The sequence below is a fragment of the Oncorhynchus gorbuscha genome, linkage group LG13 (assembly GCF_021184085.1).
Source record: "Oncorhynchus gorbuscha isolate QuinsamMale2020 ecotype Even-year linkage group LG13, OgorEven_v1.0, whole genome shotgun sequence".
Taxonomy (NCBI): domain Eukaryota; kingdom Metazoa; phylum Chordata; class Actinopteri; order Salmoniformes; family Salmonidae; genus Oncorhynchus; species Oncorhynchus gorbuscha.
Window position 1 is genome coordinate 18,401,760 of NC_060185.1, and position 20,936 is coordinate 18,422,695.

The 20,936-nt window shown below is 45.8% G+C and overlaps 1 protein-coding gene across 1 annotated transcript in view; it reads right to left on the reverse strand.

Moving 5' to 3' along the window:
• Positions 1-2,372: 2,372 nt before the first annotated feature.
• The window catches only part of LOC123992555 (guanylate cyclase soluble subunit alpha-2-like), a 124,526-nt gene continuing 105,962 nt past the window's right edge, over positions 2,373-20,936 (reverse strand). Inside the window, exons 8-9 of the mRNA XM_046293769.1 lie at positions 5,578-5,732; positions 2,373-3,386 (exon numbers count right to left, since the gene is read on the reverse strand). Of these exons, the coding sequence (XP_046149725.1) occupies positions 3,167-3,386; positions 5,578-5,732 (375 nt within the window). The 3' untranslated portion in view covers positions 2,373-3,166. The remainder of the gene's footprint in view (positions 3,387-5,577; positions 5,733-20,936) is intronic.

Consider the following 20,936-nt stretch of genomic DNA (forward strand, 5'->3'; position numbering starts at 1 on the left):
TGTCATATAACCTGCATCATCGGTTCAGACTTAGAATATGTGGACAACTACAAATTCCTAGGTTTCTGGCGAGACTGTAAACTCTCCTTCCAGTCATATTAAGTATCTCCAATCCAAATTTAATCTAAAATAGGCTTCCTATTTCACATTTGTTAATAATTATGTATTGCCTTACCTCCTTACTCCATTTGCACACACTGTATATAGATTTCTCTATTGTGTTATTGACTGTACGTTTGTTTTTCCAAGTGTAACTCTGTGTTGTTTGTGTCGCACTGCTTTGCTCTATCTTGACCAGGTCGCACTTGTAAATGAGAACTTGTTCTCAACTGGCCTACCTGGTTAAGCTTGTATAGGGGTATTGGGGTAGCAAAGGAGGGAGGAGAGACAGGGATGGAAGGGAGGGAGGAGAGACAGGGATGGAAAAAGATGAGATGGGAGAGAGAATGAGACAACATAATAGAGAGGGGGGGAGAGAGAGAGAGGGAGAGATGTGGGGACAGAGAGAGAATAAAATTGAAATGAACTGAGAGAGCGGGAGAGAGAGTGGGAGGGAGAGAGGGGGGATAGAGTGGGGGGAAAGAAGGGGGCCTGCCTAGCTGTGTCACACCAACATTCATGTGAGCAGGGATCTCCAAGCAGAGAGAGATGCACACATTACACTCCCACCCCTTACCCCCTGGTGAAAATAGTAAAGGAATGACATTCTTTATTAAACATATATGCTGATTTTTATTTAAAACTTATTTGACAGAGGATGTGCCTTACAACTCAGTCGTTGAACAGATGTCTACATGTCACAACCAGATGCATAAGCAGTGTTATTCATGGGCCTAGATGACTAATCATGATGTCAAATCATTTACCAAAAATAGACAAAAAGCCAACAGAAATGTGAACGTACTAAACTTGTGAATAATACCAAACAGTACAACATAGTATGATCTTTACAATTGAATATATCTCAAATATTGTACATATTTAATATAGCTATAGGCCTTTTTACATACAAGTTGTTTTGTACAGAGTTTTATGCAATAACAGATCCACAGGTTATCTCACACTTACTTCTCGCTCACACACTTTTTTACAGGTTATTTTCCATGACGAAGTTCTTTGGTGTAGAACTCCAACACGGGACGGAGCGTTTGATTACGCTGCTGATTGGTGTAGAACTCCAACACGGGACAGAGCGTTTGATTACGCTGCTGATTGGTGTAGAACTCCAACACGGGACGGAGCGTTTGATTACGCTGCTGATTGGTGTAGAACTCCAACACGGGACAGAGCGTTTGATTACGCTGCTGATTGGTGTAGAACTCCAACACGGGACGGAGCGTTTGATTACGCTGCTGATTGGTGTAGAACTCCAACACGGGACGGAGCGTTTGATTACGCTGCTGATTGGTGTAGAACTCCAACACGGGACGGAGCGTTTGATTACGCTGCTGATTGGTGTAGAACTCCAACACGGGACGGAGCGTTTGATTACGCTGCTGATTGGTGTAGAACTCCAACACGGGACGGAGCGTTTGATTACGCTGCTGATTGAATGCTGGATGACGGACTGATTATTTTGTTTCACTTATTATCTTTAATGCTTTAACCTCACAGCTAAATCAATGACATCATTAAACAAGTATGTTTACAACGGTATTCGATTGAAGCCTGTCATTTCTTACTTGTAACAAGCCCATGTGTGTTTGTGTGTGTGAGAGAGAAATGGGGTTTGGGGTCAGAGATCGGATCCTAAGGTTATTGCTCTAAAGACAGAGAGATCTGGCAATGCATGTTTACTAATAGTATCAGTTGAGAAAAGAACAGAACAAAAACTATTGAAAATGAGCATCCCTTTCTCTCTCACCCTCTGCCACTCCCTTCTTCCTAAATCCATGGACATTTGAATGTGTGATGCTGGTGTTTAGCTAGAGAGGGATGGGGGGGCATAAGAAAGACCCTTAGATACGGAGAAGTTAGTGTAGACCAGTGATACTTCACTGTTCTATCCCAGAAAACACCACAATCCACCTTCCCTTTCTACCCCCCCCCCCCCATGATTGGATGGATGGAGTGGGAGGGTGGATGGAGGGGAGAGGATGGGCGGACGGTTGGCTGGAGGGGGGTGGATGGATGGAGGGGAGAGGATGGAGGGGAGAGGATGGGCGGACGGCTGGCTGGAGGATAGATAGATGGAGGGGGTGGATGGGCGGACAACTGGCTGGAGGATGGATGGATGGATGGAGGGGGTGGATGGAGGGGAGAGGATGGGTGGACGGCTGGCTGGAGGATGGAGGGGGTGGATGGAGGGGAGAGGATGGGTGGACGGCTGGCTGGAGGATGGAGGGGGTGGATGGAGGGGAGAGGATGGGTGGACGGCTGGCTGGAGGATGGAGGGGGTGGATGGAGGGGGAGGATGGGCAGACAGCTGGCTGGAGGGGGGAGGATGGATGGATGGAGGGGGTGGATGGATGGATGGAGGGGGGTGGATGGATGTATTTATGTGCTGCTTTCTTATGTCCATGGTTTAGTGTTAACAAACGGGCTGGGAAGTGGATGCATTCAGCTAACTGAAAAAGAAAATGTCCAAACATCCCATTGGTTCAGCTGCTAGCTGGACCAAAACAACTGAGGCTTCCCACAGTGACTGATTTGGGAGAGTCATACACATCACTGTGGGGAGCATCAGAGCTGCAGACCTCGTTTCATTTCCCTGTGTGTTCAGCCAGCACCCATGTTGTGTATGTATGTAGAGTTCTAGTGAGGAAGGCACTGAGTTGTGAGCGCTGTTGATAATAACACAGTATCTGCCATGCCCAAGATGACAGCCAGCTGTGGTATCCATGGTTACAGTACGCTGTGTTCTACAAACAGAAGGCTTTAGTTTTGGAGTCGCTAGATGATTCTATTATTGTCTGTTGTTCTTGTTGTTTTAACTCCTCTTCTCTCAACCTTCAGTCTGATTCCTGGTGGGGTTGAAGTGTAAAGGGTGGTTGCCCTTGGTAACAACAGGTTGTAGTTGGTGCAGCGAGGAGTGTCTGTTTCTAGATGGAAAAGCGAGAGGGTTGTTAAGACTGAGTCCTGGTTTGGGGCAGGAGGGTATTGTCATCTCTATAAGTCTCCCATTTAAACATGGCTGTAGGGTTTGAGTTGTGTGTGTATTGGGAGCCTATAGACTGGTCTCTCGCAGGAACATGGTGCCGATGCTGTAGGACACTTTCCTCAGGGGAGCTGGGGGGGCGGAGCGGGAGCTTGTCAGGGAGGTGTGGCTATGGGAAGTCCCCCCCTCCAGGAAGTAGCATGTTCCCGGGATCTCCTTAGGAAAATTATCAGGAAGCTCCAACCGGGAACGAGGGACGAAAGAGAAAGAGCAATCGTCTTTCAGCAGCCTGGAGAGAAGAAAAGAGGGAGATGGAAAGGGAAGAGGGAACAGGGAGAGAGGGAAGAAGGGAGATGGAAAGGGAAGAGGGAACAGGGAGAGAGGGAAGGGGGAGAGAGGGAAAGGGAAGAGGGAACAGGGAGAGAGGGATGAAGGGAGATGGAAAGGGAAGAGGGAACAGGGAGAGAGGGAAAGGGAAGAGGGAACAGGGAGAGAGGGAAGAAGGGAGATGGAAAGGGAAGAGGGAACAGGGAGAGAGGGAAAGGGAAGAGGGAACAGGGAGAGAGGGAAGAAGGGAGATGGAAGGGAGATGGAAAGGGAGAAGGGAAGGGGAAGAGGGAAAGGGAGAGGGAGAGGGAAGAAGGGAGATGGAAAGGGAAGGGAACAGGGGAGAGGGAAGAGATGGAAGGGGGGAGAGAGGGAAAGAGAAAGAGAAAGAACGAGGAGAGAGATTTAAACACTCATGGTGTGTGTGTGTGTGTGGTATATTTAGCTACAGATTGGGATTTGGAGATTTCTCCAAACAGCAGGTTCTCCAGGGAGTGATGCAGCCTTGTTCCGAATGAGAAAAGGCCACAAACCCAGGCATTATTCACAAGCTACAGGTGTGTGTTCGTGCTGAAGGGGGGTATGTACACACACACACACACACAAACACACCAACACACACACGGTTTATTTAAATCTGCAACAATTAGCCCTCTTTGTGTCATGCGAATAATGAGTGATTCTAAGGAGAGAACGTCCTTGACTGCAAAAATAGAGGTTTCCAAGGCAACGCTTTTGACTCACTGACTCACAGAATGGACACCAGAGAGAGAAAGAGAGAGGGACAGAGAAAGTGAGAGAGAAAGACCCAGGACAGCAACCCAATTAGACCCAACCAAAACATGAGAAAACTCAAAGATAATTGCTTGACACATTGGAAAGAATTAACAAAAAACAGCGCAAACCATGGTGCTATTTGACCCTAAACAGAGAATAAACAGTGGCAGAATACCTGACCACTGTGACTGACCCAAACTTAAGGACATTTTTGACTTGCCTTGCTATTGGGAAAGGCTTCCAAAGGCAGACATGGCTCTCAAGAGAAGACAGGCTATGTGCTCACTGCCCACAAAATGAGGTGGAAACTGAGCTGCACTTTCTAATCTCCTGCCCAATGTATGACCATATTAGAGACACATATTTCTCTCAGATTACAGATACATTTGAAATAATAAATACGAGGGAGAGAGAGAGGGAGGGAGAGAAAAAGTTAGAGAGGGAGAGAGAGAAAGAGGGAGAGGGAAAGAGAGAGAAAGAGGGGGGAGAGATGGGGTGGGAGAGAGAAAAAGAGGGAAAGAGAAAAAGATAGGGAGGGAGGGAGAGAGAATGAGGGAGAGAGAATGAGGGAGATAGAACGATGGGGAGAGAGAGAGAGGGAGAGAGAGAGAGAGAGAGAGAGAGAGAGAGAGAGAGAGAGAGAGAGAGAAAGAAGGAGAAAGGGTGGAGAGAGGGGGAGAGAGAGAGGGAGAGTGAGAAAGAGGGAGAGAGAAAAAGAGGGAGAGAGAAAGATGGGGGAGAGAGGGAGAGAGAGAGGGAAAGAGGGAGAGGCAGAAAGAGGGGGAGAGAGAAAGAAAGAGGGAGAGAGGGGGAGAGGGAAAGAGGGAGAGAGAGAGGGGGAGAGAGAGAGAGAGCGAGGGAGAAAGAGGGAGGTTGAAAGAAAGGAAAGAAAGAGGGGGAGAGAGGGAAAGAGGGAGAGAGAAAGAGAGAGAGAAAGAGTTGGAGAGAGAGAGGGAGAAATAGGGAGGGAGGGAGAGAGAGAGAGGGGGAGAGAGAAAGAGGGTAAGAAAGAGAGATGGAGAAAGAACACTAAGATCAACTCTCATCTCAAAGTGTTTGCCTCAACATCGCAGTCACTGTGTGTGTGTGTGTGTGTGTGTGTGTGTGCTTGCGGGTATTTGTTAATGACGTATCACAAATTCAGTGACTGGATGTGACCATTTATGTCTCTAATGTCCTTAGAGACTGAAAGCTGCTCTATTGCCATTCAGTCTCCCCCCTCACACACACACACACACACACACACACACACACACACACACACACACACACACACACACACACACACACACACACACACACACACACACACACACACACACACACACACACACACACACACACACACACACACACACACACAAAGGTGTACTCACCGGTATGTGGTTGGGCTGACGTTGATGCATCGAGGGTGGCTGCCAGACTCAAACTTGCTGGCCAGTGTGACATTGTTGCCAAACAGACAGTACCTGGGCATCCTCACCCCAACCACCCCCGCCAACACTGAGCCTGTATGGATACCTATACGCAGCTGAAGGGTGGAGAGAGGGAGGGAGAGTAGGGGTGGGAGTAGTAGAGAGAAAGAGATGTCCGTTGAACCCTGACGGTGAGGGACAGTAGAAACCGTTTCAGTAGAGGGCTAAAACAGAAGTATACACTGAGAATACAAAAATTAACATAAACACATTTTGCATCTCCTGGCTTCCACACAGACGGTAGCTTACAAGTCATTTAAAAAAGGAAAATAAATCCATGTAATGTAGCCTTCAGAATAAATCCATTATTTATTTTAGACAGGTCTAAAGAAGCATGATAAGAAAATGTGGTCTGTTTCAGAAGAACAGAATAACATACTCTGAGTTGTCCTTATGTTAGGTCCTGATCTGGCTGTGCCAAATGGCTGTGGGCTACACTAGTTCATTTAGTTGTCCTTATGTTAGGTCCTGATCTGGCTGTGCCAAATGGCTGTGGGCTACACTAGTTCATTTAGTTGTCCTTATGTTAGGTCCTGATCTGGCTGTGCCATATGGCTGTGGGCTACACTAGTTCATTTAGTTGTCCTTATGTTAGGTCCTGATCTGGCTGTGCCAAATGGCTGTGGGCTACACTAGTTCATTTAGTTGTCCTTATGTTAGGTCCTGATCTGGCTGTGCCATATGGCTGTGGGCTACACTAGTTCATTTAGTTGTCCTTATGTTAGGTCCTGATCTGGCTGTGCCATATGGCTGTGGGCTACACTAGTTCATTTAGTTGTCCTTATGTTAGGTCCTGATCTGGCTGTGCCATATGGCTGTGGGCTACACTAGTTCATTTAGTTGTCCTTATGTTAGGTCCTGATCTGGCTGTGCCATATGGCTGTGGGCTACACTCATAAAGAAGACAAGATCTGCTTATAATTCTGTGGTACTACTTTATATTATTTTATAGTAGGAAGAATACAATTGAACAAAGCTGAATAAAATAGAAAGGATATTTTCTCCAAATGATTTGAGGCAGTGCGCACATGCAGCTGCTGTGTTGAGAGTTGAACAAAGAAACAGGTACTCCTATATGTTCCATTTATTAATGTAACTTCAGATGTTCTACAAACGTTGGGCTGTTGTGATGTGTAATACATTGTAAAGCTGCATGATGAGACTCTAATGTTGATTTGAAAAAAGTATCTTGAAAGACATGAGCTCTGCTTTGTTTATTGAGCCGGCTGTACACACTCCAATAGTCTCTCAATCACAACTTGACAAGCACTTCATAATGCCTAGGATTTCCCAGCGGCATCCCCTTTGTGGCCCGTAGTGCACCCTAAAAAAATCAATGCCTTTTGCGGTGCGGAGTACTGAGTTGTGCCCTTCTCCCTGAGTGTGCTTTGTCACACGGCCCTCCATCACGTGATCCGGTCCTTCTCACAGGCTACAAGTGAAGACATCCGTATCCAATTTCGAGGTGCATATTGAATATATTTTTTCATCAGCCAACAAGATGAGTAGGCCTAACGAAGAGCAAAAGCACAAACCTATGTCAATCTACCATCCCCCATAGTACAAAAGTCGACCTTTTCTATTCTCTGTGAGAAATACATATTCCAAACATAGTCTGGGACAGTTGTGGGATGCGATAGATCTCAAATGAATACAACCACTAGCATCAAAACCTTTTTTACACAATGTGACTGACGCAACAGATCAGAACGTTTAGCTTAAAATGTTGATCAAATATGAGGCTATTTGTTCACATTATGAACACAGTAATGCTCACATGGTAGTAGGCTGGAAGGGCATATGTTCCATTAGTGGAAAACACCATTATCAATCGGGACCGCAAATGTGATTCTGCATGTAACACTTTTATTATAAAAAAGGTGTCTGTTTATCTTCCCCAAACTTGAAACTCAAGCACTGTTTATATCTGCCAGTTAGGCTCTACACCCCTTGTAAAGTGGATTAATGTGCTTCATTTTATTAAGTTATTTGGCCACTTTAGTTGTGATACAAACCTTATTAAAACATATAGGCCTATGGCCTATGGGCAAAAATGCATTGTTTATTTTGCTGGGCATGATTCACTAGTGATAATATATCATTCATAAGTGATAGGCTAATATTGCCACCCATCAGACTATTCTTGATTTAATCTTGTCTTCACATATATTATTTAGTGTATGTGTGACATCTGTTTTGATTTAGTAAGGACCATTAACATGAAACTGTATCAAAACAGGGGCAGCGAGAAAAGATGCATGTCATTCTCTGCAACATGAGTTCATGGGCTCTCATGAAGTGTTCCATTTTCAAATACATTTGCATTGATGTCAGAGTGATTAGAGGGACAACAGAGTGCTGAGTACCAGGCAGTTAGTAAGTTTGGTGGGCTACTAATGATCAGCAGCATCAGAGCTTGGAGAAGCCTAATTACCGTGACTAAACGGTCATGTGGAATTTGTCTGCCGACGTGACCGCCGGTGTGACAGTAATACAGTCACCGCAACAGCCCTAGAAGTGGATCTCTAATGATCCACTCCAGTATCTCATCTCCATGGTTACTAACACCAATGAGCACATGCCAGCACACCAATGTGAGTAACCTTGGCAATGAGAGAGAGAGACCAAAGCCTCGTCATCACAGCAGGACAGATAAATGAAGAACCTCAAGCCCAGGGGACCCCATTTCCTCCTATCACTCCCCTGTCAGCCCCCCTGATAGCACTCCTGACAAACCCCCCACACCCACTGAGGACACACACAAGGGTAGCCTAGTGGTTAGAGCGTTGGACTAGTAGCCGGAAGGTTAGTAGCCGGAAGGTTGCAAGTTGAAAACCCCGAGCTGACAAGGTACAAATCTGTTGTTCTGCCCCTGAACAGGCAGTTAACCCACTGTTCCTAGGCCGTCATTGAAAATAAGAATTTGTTGTTAACTGACTTGCCTAGTTAAAGAAAGGTAAAACATTTTTTTTAAAGACACAGATAGTACTCCTTACGGACTCACATGGGAAATATATACAATAAAATAAACTTTTTCCTAAACTCTGCTGTCCAAACACCCAGCGCGGCCTAGAGCTTCTGTCTGAGGACCAACTAGGGTCACCCAGCCACATAATAATACACACAGGCACAAACGACCTGAGAACACAGCAGGACAGGGTGGCTCCAGCACTCAAGGGACTGAATGAAAAAGCTTCTGTGGGACACTCTCCCAGATCAACGAACATTCTCCCAGATCAACGGACACTCTCCCAGACCTGCGGGACACTCTCCCAGACCTGCGGGACACTCTCCCAGTTCAACAAACATTCTCCCAGATCAACGGACAATCTCCCAGACCTGTGGGACACTCTCCCAGATCAACAAACATTCTCCCAGATGAATGGACACTCTCCCAGATCAACAAACATTCTCCCAGATGAACGGACACTCTCCCAGATCAACAAACATTCTCCCAGATGAACGGACACTCTCCCAGACCTGTAGGACACTCTCATAGATCAACGGACATTCTCCCAGATTAATGGACACTCTCCCAGACCTGGGGGACACTTTTGCAGATCAACAAACATTTTCCCAGACCTGCGGGGCACTCTCCCAGACCTGCGGGACACTCTCCCAGACCTGCGGGACACTCTCCCAGACCTGTGGGACACTCTCCCAGACCTGTGGGACACTCTCCCAGACCTGTGGGACACTCTCCCAGACCTGCGGGACACCCTCCCAGACCTGCGGGACACCCTCCCAGACCTGTGGGACCACCTCCCACCCCCCACCCCATGCCCCCCACTCCCGCAAAGAGGGCCTCAACATGAGTCACACATACGCCCAGACCATGAGCGGGCAAACAGGCCCAACCCCCACTCTTACACTAGCCCAAGCCAATGGCATGTAGCAGATGCTCAGCAGGCTCTGCTCACACTTACTGGTCTGAGGCCAAACCACAAGACGAACAACATTGGAGACTTTATGGAACACAAAGCCATCACTATCTTATCCTGGAATATCCAAGGCCTGAGGTCATCTGCCTTTGGTCTAAAGAGCAGGAACCTGGACTTCAAAGACATCAGAAATACAGACATTGTCATCCTACAAGCAACATGGAAAAGAGGACATTGACCCACTGGTTGCCCTCTAGGTTTCAAAGAGCTTGTAGTTCCATCCACCTATCAGGTGTGGAACAGGGAAGGGACTCAGAGGGTATGCTAATTTGCTATAGAGCAGACGTAACTCACTCCATCAAATTAATCAAAACTCAAATTAATCAAAATAAATTCTAAAGGAAATTATCTCAGAGAAAAATGTCCTACTGTGTGCTACCTATATCCCCCCACGTGAATCCCCATACTTTAATGAAGACAGCTTCTCCATCCTAGAGGGGGAGATCAATCATTTCTATGCCCAGGAACATTTACTAGTCTGTGGCGACCTAAATGCCAGAACTGGACAAGAACCTGACACACTCAGCACACATGGGGACAAACACCTGCCTGGAGGTGACAGCATTCCCTCCCCCATATGCCCCTCTAGACACAACTACGACAACATAACCAACAAAAACGGGTCACAACTCCTGCAGCTATGTCGCACGCCAGGTCTGTACATAGTCAATGGTAGGCTTTGAGGGGACTCCTACGGTAGGTACCCCTATAGCTCATCTCTTGGCAGTAGTGCTGTAGAATACTTTATCACTGACCTCATCCCTGAGTCTCTCAGAGCGTTCACATTCAGCCCACTGAAACTCCTATCAGATTACATCAAAATCACAATCTACTTGAACGGAGCAAGAATCAACCACGAGGCATCGAAGCCGAACAAACTGTATACTATTAAAAAAAATATGTATAGATGGAAGGAGGGTAGTGTAGAAACCTACCAAAAACAACAAATCCAATCCCTCCTAGACAACTTCCTGGACAAAATGTTTTCCTCCAATAGTGATGTCATTTACAAAATAGTCTCCAAAATTCAGATTCCAAGAACACAGGATGAGATGTTACTATCCTTTGTGCAAGCACTTCCAAGAGTTAATGAACAGTGAGCCTGGTGAAATTTGGGGAGCGCATCGTCAGTAGTGTACCTTTGGTTCCTAGGGTGTTTCGGCCTTTCACACTATACACCCTCCCCAAAGGCGGCCAGCGACAGGGTGATCAATTCTACGCTTGCGTCCCATTCCCGATTAGTCATAGGAGTTGCCTTGATGATGATAGCCAACATCCCATGGGACTATGCATGACAGGGGCGTCCTCCTCCCCTAGTCAAGCATTGTTGACCGCATACCTCCTGGCCCTCTCACTTCGGGGCCCAGCTGGGGTCTCTACTCAACAAATTGGATGCAGTCTATCACAGTGCCATCCATTTTGTCACCAAAGCCCCATACTACCCACCACTGCGACCTGTACGCTCTCGTTGGCTGGCGCTCGCAACATATTAGTCGCCAAACCCACTGGCTCCAGGTCATCTAAGTCTATGCTAAATAAAGCCCCGCCTTATTTCAGCTCACTGGTCACCATAGCAACACCAACCCATAGCACATGCTCCAGCAGGTATATTTCACTGGTCATCCCCAAAGCCAACACTTACTTTGGCCGCCTTTCCTTTAAGTTCTCTGCTGCCAATGACTGGAACGAATTGCAAAAATCACTGAAGCTGGAGACATATCTCCCTCTCTAACTTTAAGCATCAGCTGTCAGAGCAGTTTACCGATCACTGTACCTTTACTCAGCACATCTGTAAATAGCACACCCAACTACCTCATCCCCATATTGTTATTTATTTATTTTTGCTATTTTGCACCCCAGTATCTCTACTTGCACATCATCATCTGCACATCTACCACTCCAGAATTAATGCTAAATTGTAATTATTTCACCTCTTTGGCCTTACCTCCCTAATCAATTCACTACTTCCGGGTTGGAGCGAGCGGTCGCATCCGCATTTCGCTCCGCAGGTAGTATAACTTTTTCATTACATTTCATTACATTTCATTATAGTACAACGGTTTGATTTGTCTAATCTTAGCAATTTCTTCTTAGCTAGCTACATAGCCGTCTTTGTATCAAAGATAATTGCGTAATTATCGTATTTCGTCGTCCTAACGTAGTCTTCACTGCTCTGCCCAGCAGCTAGCAAACGTCCACCGATTAGCAGCACTGTAGAAACTATTACACTCAACTGAACGACTTGATTAGTGTAGTGTTAGCTAGCTACATAGCTGTCTTTGCTGTCTTCGTATCCAAGATAATTGTGTAGTTTAGAGTGTGTAGTCTTAGAGTGATTATCTTAATTTACTGAGGTTAGCTAGCCAGCTATTTGTCGTCCTTAACGTAGGAGACACTGCTAGCTAGCCAACAGCTAGCCAACGTCTTCCGAATAGAACTCAACAACCCGGTCGCATTCCGCTTCGCTCCACAGGTAGTATCACATTTTCATTTCATTTCATTACAGTACGGTTTGATTTGTTTGATCGTAGCTAGCTACATAGCTAGCTACATAGCTAGCTACATAGCTGTCTTTGTATCAAAGATAATTGTGTAGTCTAGAGCGATTTTCTAGGTTAGCTAGCCAGCTATTGTCGTTCTTTTAACACAACGTAACGTAATCAACACTGCTAGCTAGCCAGCTAGCCCTCGAATAGCAGCACTGTAGAAACTATTACACTCAACGGAACGACTTGATTAGTGTAGTGTCAACAACGCAGCCACTGCCAGCTAGCCTACAAAGTCAACAACGCAGCCACTGCCAGCTAGCCTACTTCAGCAGTACTGTATCATTTTAATCATTTTAGTCAATAAGATTCTTGCTACGTAAGCTTAACTTTCTGAACATTCGAGACGTGTAGTCCACTTGTCATTCCAATCTCCTTTGCATTAGCGTAGCCTCTTCTGTAGCCTGTCAACTATGTGTCTGTCTATCCCTGTTCTCTCCTCTCTGCACAGACCATACAAACGCTCCACACCGTGTGGCCAAGCCACCCTAATCTGGTGGTCCCAGCGCGCACAACCCACGTGGAGTTCCAGGTCTCCTGTAGCCTCTGGAACTGCCGATCTGCGGCCAACAAGGCAGAGTTCATCTCAGCCTATGCCTCCCTCCAGTCCCTCGACTTCTTGGCACTGACGGAAACATGGATCACCACAGATAACACTGCCACTCCTACTGCTCTCTCTTCGTCCGCCTACGTGTTCTCGCACACCCCGAGAGCTTCTGGTCAGCGGGGTGGTGGCACCGGGATCCTCATCTCTCCCAAGTGGTCATTCTCTCTTTCTCCCCTTACCCATCTGTCTATCGCCTCCTTTGAATTCCATGCTGTCACAGTTACCAGCCCTTTCAAGCTTAACATCCTTATCATTTATCGCCCTCCAGGTTCCCTCGGAGAGTTCATCAATGAGCTTGATGCCTTGATAAGCTCCTTTCCTGAGGACGGCTCACCTCTCACAGTTCTGGGCGACTTTAACCTCCCCACGTCTACCTTTGACTCATTCCTCTCTGCCTCCTTCTTTCCACTCCTCTCCTCTTTTGACCTCACCCTCTCACCTTCCCCCTACTCACAAGGCAGGCAATACGCTCGACCTCATCTTTACTAGATGCTGTTCTTCCACTAACCTCATTGCAACTCCCCTCCAAGTCTCCGACCACTACCTTGTATCCTTTTCCCTCTCGCTCTCATCCAACACTTCCCACACTGCCCCTACTCGGATGGTATCGTGCCGTCCCAACCTTCGCTCTCTCTCCCCCGCTACTCTCTCCTCTTCCATCCTATCATCTCTTCCCTCTTCTCAAACCTTCTCCAACCTATCTCCTGATTCTGCCTCCTCAACCCTCCTCTCCTCCCTTTCTGCATCCTTTGACTCTCTATGCCCCCTATCCTCCAGGCCGGCTCGGTCCTCCCCTCCCGCTCCGTGGCTCGACGACTCATTGCGAGCTCACAGAACAGGGCTGCTCTTCTCTGTATCACGGAGGCGCTCCGCACCGCTAAAGCTAACTCTCTCTCCTCTGCTCTCATCCTTCTAGACCTATCGGCTGCCTTCGATACTGTGAACCATCAGATCCTCCTCTCCACCCTCTCCAAGTTGGGCATCTCCGGCGCGGCCCACGCTTGGATTGCGTCCTACCTGACAGGTCGCTCCTACCAGGTGGCGTGGCGTGGCGAGAATCTGTCTCCTCACCACGCGCTCTCACCACTGGTGTCCCCCAGGGCTCTGTTCTAGGCCCTCTCCTATTCTCGCTATACACCAAGTCACTTGGCTCTGTCATAACCTCACATGGTCTCTCCTATCATTGCTATGCAGACGACACACAATTAATCTTCTCCTTTCCCCCTTCTGATGACCAGGTGGCGAATCGCATCTCTGCATGTCTGGCAGACATATCAGTGTGGATGACGGATCACCACCTCAAGCTGAACCTCAGCAAGACGGAGCTGCTCTTCATCCCGGGGAAGGACTGCCCGTTCCATGATCTCGCCATCACGGTTGACAACTCCATTGTGTCCTCCTCCCAGAGCGCTAAGAACCTTGGCGTGATCCTGGACAACACCCTGTCGTTCTCAACTAACATCAAGGCGGTGGCCCGTTCCTGTAGGTTCATGCTCTACAACATCCGCAGAGTACGACCCTGCCTCACACAGGAAGCGGCACAGGTCCTAATCCAGGCACTTGTCATCTCCCGTCTGGATTACTGCAACTCGCTGTTGGCTGGGCTCCCTGCCTGTGCCATTAAACCCCTACAACTCATCCAGAACGCCGCAGCCCGTTTGGTGTTCAACCTTCCCAAGTTCTCCCACGTCACCCTGCTCCTCCGCTCTCTCCACTGGCTTCCAGTTGAAGCTCGCATCCGCTACAAGACCATGGTGCTTGCCTACGGAGCTGTGAGGGGAAAGGCACCTCAGTACCTCCAGGCTCTGATCAGGCCCTACACCCAAACAAGGGCACTGCGTTCATCCACCTCTGGCCTGCTCGCCTCCCTACCACTGAGGAAGTACAGTTCCCGCTCAGCCCAGTCAAAACTGTTCGCTGCTCTGGCCCCTCAATGGTGGACCAAACTCCCTCACGACGCCAGGACAGCGGAGTCAATCACCACCTTCCGGAGACACCTGAAACCCCACCTCTTTATGGAATACCTAGGATAGGATAAGTAATCCTTCTCACCTCCCCCCCTTTAAGATTTAGATGCACTATTGTAAAGTGACTGTTCCACTGGATGTCATAAGGTGAATGCACCAATTTGTAAGTCGCTCTGGATAAGAGCGTCTGCTAAATGACTTAAATGTAAATGTAAATGTAATCTTACTACATTTGCACACACTGTACATAGCTTTTTCTATTGTGTTATTGACTGTGTGTAACTCTGTGTTGAACTGCTTTGCTTTATCTTGGTCCAGGTCACAGTTGTAAATGAGAACTTGTTCTCAACTGGCCACCTGGTTAAATAAAGGTGAAATAAAAAAAGAAAAGAGGTGAAAATGATGAATCAGACACCTTATCGATATCAACAGCTTATGTTCCTCCTGGAATCAGACACCTTATCGATAGCAACAGCTTATGTTCCTCCTGGAATCAGACACCTTATCGATATCAACAGCTTATGTTCCTCCTGGAATCAGACACCTTATCGATAGCAACAGCTTATGGTCCTCCTGGAATCAGACACCTTATCGATAGCAACAGCTTATGGTCCTCCTGGAATCAGACACCTTATCGATAGCAACAGCTTACGGTCCTCCTGGAATCAGACACCTTATCGATAGAAACAGCTTACGGTCCTCCTGGAATCAGAAGGTTTTTTGACTCAATGGAGGAACGTAGTCAGAGAAATGCTAATGAATGTCTTGCTCGAGCTGTGTATGCAACTGGTTCTCCTCTGATGCTCACAGGCAATGTGTATTGGAAGAGATTTATGAACGTTCTTCACCCAGAATACACCCCTCCAACTAGACATGCTTTATCTACTAATTTGTTGGATGCAGAGTTCAACAGAGTTCAAGTGAAGGTCAAGCAAATCATAGAGAAAGCAGACTGTATTGCAATCATCTCTGATGGGTGGTCAAATGTTTGTGGGCAAGGAATAATTAACTACATCATCTCCACTCCTCAACCAGTATTCTACAAGAGCACAGACACAAGGGACAACAGACACACCGGTCTCTACATTGCAGATGAGCTGAAGGCAGTCATCAATGACCTTGGACCACAGAAGGTATTTGCACTGGTGACAGATAATGCTGCGAACATGAAGGCTGCTTGGTCTAAAGTGGAGGAGTCCTACCCTCACATCACACCCATTGGCTGTGCTACTCATGCATTGAATCGGCTCCTCAAGGAAATCATGGCACTGAAAACAATGGATATACTCTGCAAGAGAGTCAAGGAAATGGTTAGGTATGTGAAGGGTCATCAAGTTATAACAGCAATCTACCTCACCAAGCAAAGTGAGACGAAGAAGAGCACCACATTGAAGCTGCCTAGTGTTGTCGTCATGTTTGACAGTCTCCTGGAGGGGAAGGAGTCTCTAAAAGAAATGGCCATATCACAGTCCGCCGATATGGACAGCTCCATCAAGAGGACCCTCCTGGTGATGTATTTTGGGAGAGAGTGGTAAGCAGCCTGAAACCTATATCCGTAGCCATTGCACAGATTGAGGGAGACAATGCCATCCTGTCTGATGTTCAGACTCTGCTTGCAGATGTAAGAGAAGAAATCCGTACTGCCCTGCCCACTTCACTGTTGCTCCAAGCAGAGGAATCTGCAGTTCTGAAATACATCAAAAAGCGTGAAGACTTCTGCCTGAAGCCCATACATGCCGCAGTGTACATGTTGGACCCCAAGTATGCTGGCAAGAGCATCCTGTCTGGTGCAGAGATCAACAAGGCCTATGGTGTCATCACTACCGTATCTCGCCACCTTGGCCTGAATGAGGCGGCAGGGTAGCCTAGTGGTTAGAGCGTTGGACTAGCAACAGTGAAATGGGCAGGGCAGTACAGTTGCAAGTTCAAATCCCTGAGCTGACAAGGTACAAATCTGTCGTTCTGCCCCTGAACAGGCAGTTAACCCACTGTTCCTAGGCCATCATTGAAAATAAGAATTTGTTCTTAACTGACTTGCCTAGTTAAATAAAAGTAAAATAAAAAATAAAAAAAATGAGGGCAAGGTTCTTGGCAGTCTGGTGAAGTCCACTTCCAAGCAAGGGCTTTGGATTGGATAAGCAATATGGCAGTTGTGCCAACATATCTTATCAGCCACCTGGTGGAAAAGGACTTTGTGGATCTGAGGCTGTTTCCACTGTTGACTTCATCCTCTTCCAAATCCACCAACATCAGCCGCCTCAGAGTGCAACTGGCCCAATATTACCACACTGTAGCCAATAATATAACATTTCTATCTATATTATTTTAAAACGTTTGTGAGTGTAATGTTTACTAATGTTTCTCTTGTTTATTTCATTTTTGTTTATTGTCTATTCCATTTTCTTTGGCAATGTAAACATATGCTTCCCATGACAATAAAGCCCTTTGAATTGAATTTGAGAGTGTGAGAGCAGAGAGAGTGACGGGGGGAGGAAGGGAGAACAGGGAGAGAGTGAGGGCAAAGGTCTGCTATTCTGATCACACTGCCATAGAGATGGACAGGTTGCCAGATGTTTTGAAGAAAGAGGAGATTGAGAGAGAGATGGACAGATTGACAGATGTTTTGAGGAGATTGAGAGAGAGATGGACAGATTGCCAGATGTTTTGAAGAAAGAGGAGATTGAGAGAGTGATGGACAGATTGACAGATGTTTTGAGGAAAGAGGAGATTGAGAGAGAGATGGACAGGTTGCCAGATGTTTTGAAGAAAGAGGAGATTGAGAGAGAGATGGACAGGTTGCCAGATGTTTTGAAGAAAGAGGAGATTGAGAGAGAGATGGACAGGTTGCCAGATGTTTTGAAGAAAGAGGAGATTGAGAGAGAGATGGACAGGTTGCCAGATGTTTTGAAGAAAGAGGAGATTGAGAGATGGACAGGTTGCCAGATGTTTTGAAGAAAGAGGAGATTGAGAGAGAGAGATGGACAGATTGCCAGATGTTTTGAAGAAAGAGGAGATTGAGAGAGAGATGGACAGATTGCCAGATGTTTTGAGGAGATTGAGAGAGAGATGGACAGATTGCCAGATGTTTTGAAGAAAGAGGAGATTGAGAGAGAGATGGACAGATTGCCAGATGTTTTGAGGAAAGAGGAGATTGAGAGAGAGATGGACAGATTGCCAGATGTTTTGAAGAAAGAGGAGATTGAGAGAGAGATGGAGCAGGAGCGACAAGTTAAGGTGTGGTATTTTAATATTTCTCTCTACAAATGGACCCCCTCTCCCCTCTAAACAATGAACAGTAAACATTACACTCTGAAAAGGTCCAAAGGAATATAGACATTTCAAGTGTCATTATGGCTGTACACAGTGTTGTAACGATGTGCAAATAGTTCAAGTACAAAAGAGGAAATAAATAAACATAAATATGGACTCTATTTACAATGGTGTTTATTCTTCACTGGTTGCCCTTTTCTTGTGGCAACTGTTCACATATGTTGCTGCTGTGAAGTCACACAGAGGTATTTCACCCAGTAGATATGGGAGTTTATCAAAATTGGATTTGTTTTCAAATGTGGGTCTTTGTAATCTGAGGGAAATATGTGTATCCAACTGTATCCAAATATGTGTATTCCCAACTGTATTTTATTTATTTATTTATTTTGCTCCTTTGCACCCCATTATTTTTTATTTCTACTTTGCACATTCTTCCACTGCAAATCTACCATTCCAGTGTTTTACTTGCTATATTGTATTTACTTTGCCACCATGACCTTTTTTGCCTTTACCTCCCTTCTCACCTAATTTGCTCACATTGTATATAGACTTGTTTATACTGTATTATTGACTGTATGTTTGTTTTACTCCATGTGTAACTCTGTGTCGTTGTATCTGTCGAACTGCTTTGCTTTATCTTGGCCAGGTCGCAATTGTAAATGAGAACTTGTTCTCAACTTTCCTACCTGTTTAAATAAAGGTGAAATAAATAAAAATAAAATGGTCAAACTACCTCTCTCTCATAGACTACTTTACATAACACAGTGGTATTGGCTAGTTGTGAGCACGCTGACTGAAAAGCGTTTATCCGCCTGAAGTAGTTTGAACGAGCAGAGTATCTCTCCTCCATGAGAGAGGGAACAAATCATTAGAGAGAGGGGGAACAAATCATTAGAGAGGGAACAATTAGAGAGAGAGGGAACAATCATTAGAGAGAGAGGGAACAAATCATTAGAGAGAGAGGGAACAAATCATTAGAGAGAGAGAGGGAACAAATCATTAGAGAGAGAGGGAACACATCATTAGAGAGGGAGAGGGAACAAATCATTAGAGAGAGGGAACAAATCATTAGAGGAGAGGGAACAAATCATTAGAGAGAGAGGGAACAAATCATTAGAGAGAGAGGGAACAAATCATTAGAGAGAGAGAGGGAACAAATCATTAGAGAGAGAGAGGGAACAAATCATTAGAGAGAGAGAGGGAACAAATCATTAGAGAGAGAGGGAACAAATCATTAGAGAGAGAGAGGGAACAAATCATTAGAGAGAGAGGGAACAAATCATTAGAGAGAGAGGGAACAAATCATTAGAGAGGAGAGGGAACAAATCATTAGAGAGAGAGAGAGGGAACAAATCATTAGAGAGAGAGGGAACAAATCATTAGAGAGAGAGGGAACAAATCATTAGAGAGAGAGAGGGAACAAATCATTAGAGAGAGAGAGGGAACAAATCATTAGAGAGGGAGGGAACAAATCATTAAGAGAGAGGGAACAAATCATTAGAGAGAGAGGGAACAAATCATTAGAGAGAGAGAGGGAACAAATCATTAGAGAGGGAGGGAACAAATCATTAGAGAGAGAGAGGGAACAAATCATTAGAGAGGGAACAAATCATTAGAGAGGGAACAAATCATTAGAGAGAGAGGGAACAAATCATTAGAGAGGAGAGGGAACAAATCATTAGAGAGAGAGGGAACAAATCATTAGAGAGGGAGAGGGAACAAATCATTAGAGAGAGAGGGAACAAATCATTAGAGAGAGAGGGAACAAATCATTAGAGAGGGAACAAATCATTAGAGAGGGAGAGGGAACAAATCATTAGAGAGAGAGGGAACAAATCATTAGAGAGAGAGAGGGAACAAATCATTAGAGAGAGAGAGGGAACAAATCATTAGAGAGAGAGGGAACAAATCATTAGAGAGAGAGGGAACAAATCATTAGAGAGGGAGAGGGAACAAATCATTAGAGAGAGAGAGGGAACAAATCATTAGAGAGAGAGAGGGAACAAATCATTAGAGAGGGAGAGGGAACAAATCATTAGAGAGAGAGGGAACAAATCATTAGAGAGAGAGGGAACAAATCATTAGAGAGAGAGAGGGAACAAATCATTAGAGAGAGAGAGGGAACAAATCATTAGAGAGAGAGAGGGAACAAATCATTAGAGAGAGAGGGAACAAATCATTAGAGAGAGAGAGGGAACAAATCATTAGAGAGAGAGAGAGGGAACGAACAATTAGAGAGAGAGAGGGAACACATCATTAGAGAGGGAGAGGGAACAAATCTTTAGAGAGAGAGAGAGGGAACGAACAATTAGAGAGAGAGAGGGAACACATCATTAGAGAGGGAGAGGGAACAAATCATTAGAGAGAGAGAGGGAACAAATCATTAGAGAGAGAGAGGGAACAAATCATTAGAGAGAGAGAGAGGGAACGAACAATTAGAGAGAGAGAGGGAACACATCATTAGAGAGGGAGAGGGAACAAATCATTAGAGAGAGAGGGAACAAATCATTAGAGAGAGAGGGAACAAATCATTAGAGAGAGAGGGAACAAATCATTAGAGAGAGAGAGGGAACAAATCATTAGAGAGGGAGAGGGAACAAATCATTAGAGAGAGAGAGGGAACAAATCATTAGAGAGAGAGAGGGAACAAATCATTAGAGAGGGAGAGGGAACAAATCATTAGAGAGAGAGGGAACAAATCATTAGAGAGAGAGGGAACAAATCATTAGAGAGAGAGAGGGAACAAATCATTAGAGAGAGAGAGGGAACAAATCATTAGAGAGAGAGAGGGAACAAATCATTAGAGAGAGAGGGAACAAATCATTAGAGAGAGAGAGGGAACAAATCATTAGAGAGAGAGAGGGAACACATCAATAAGAGAGGGAGGGAACAAATCATTAGAGAGAGAGAGGGAACAAATCATTAGAGA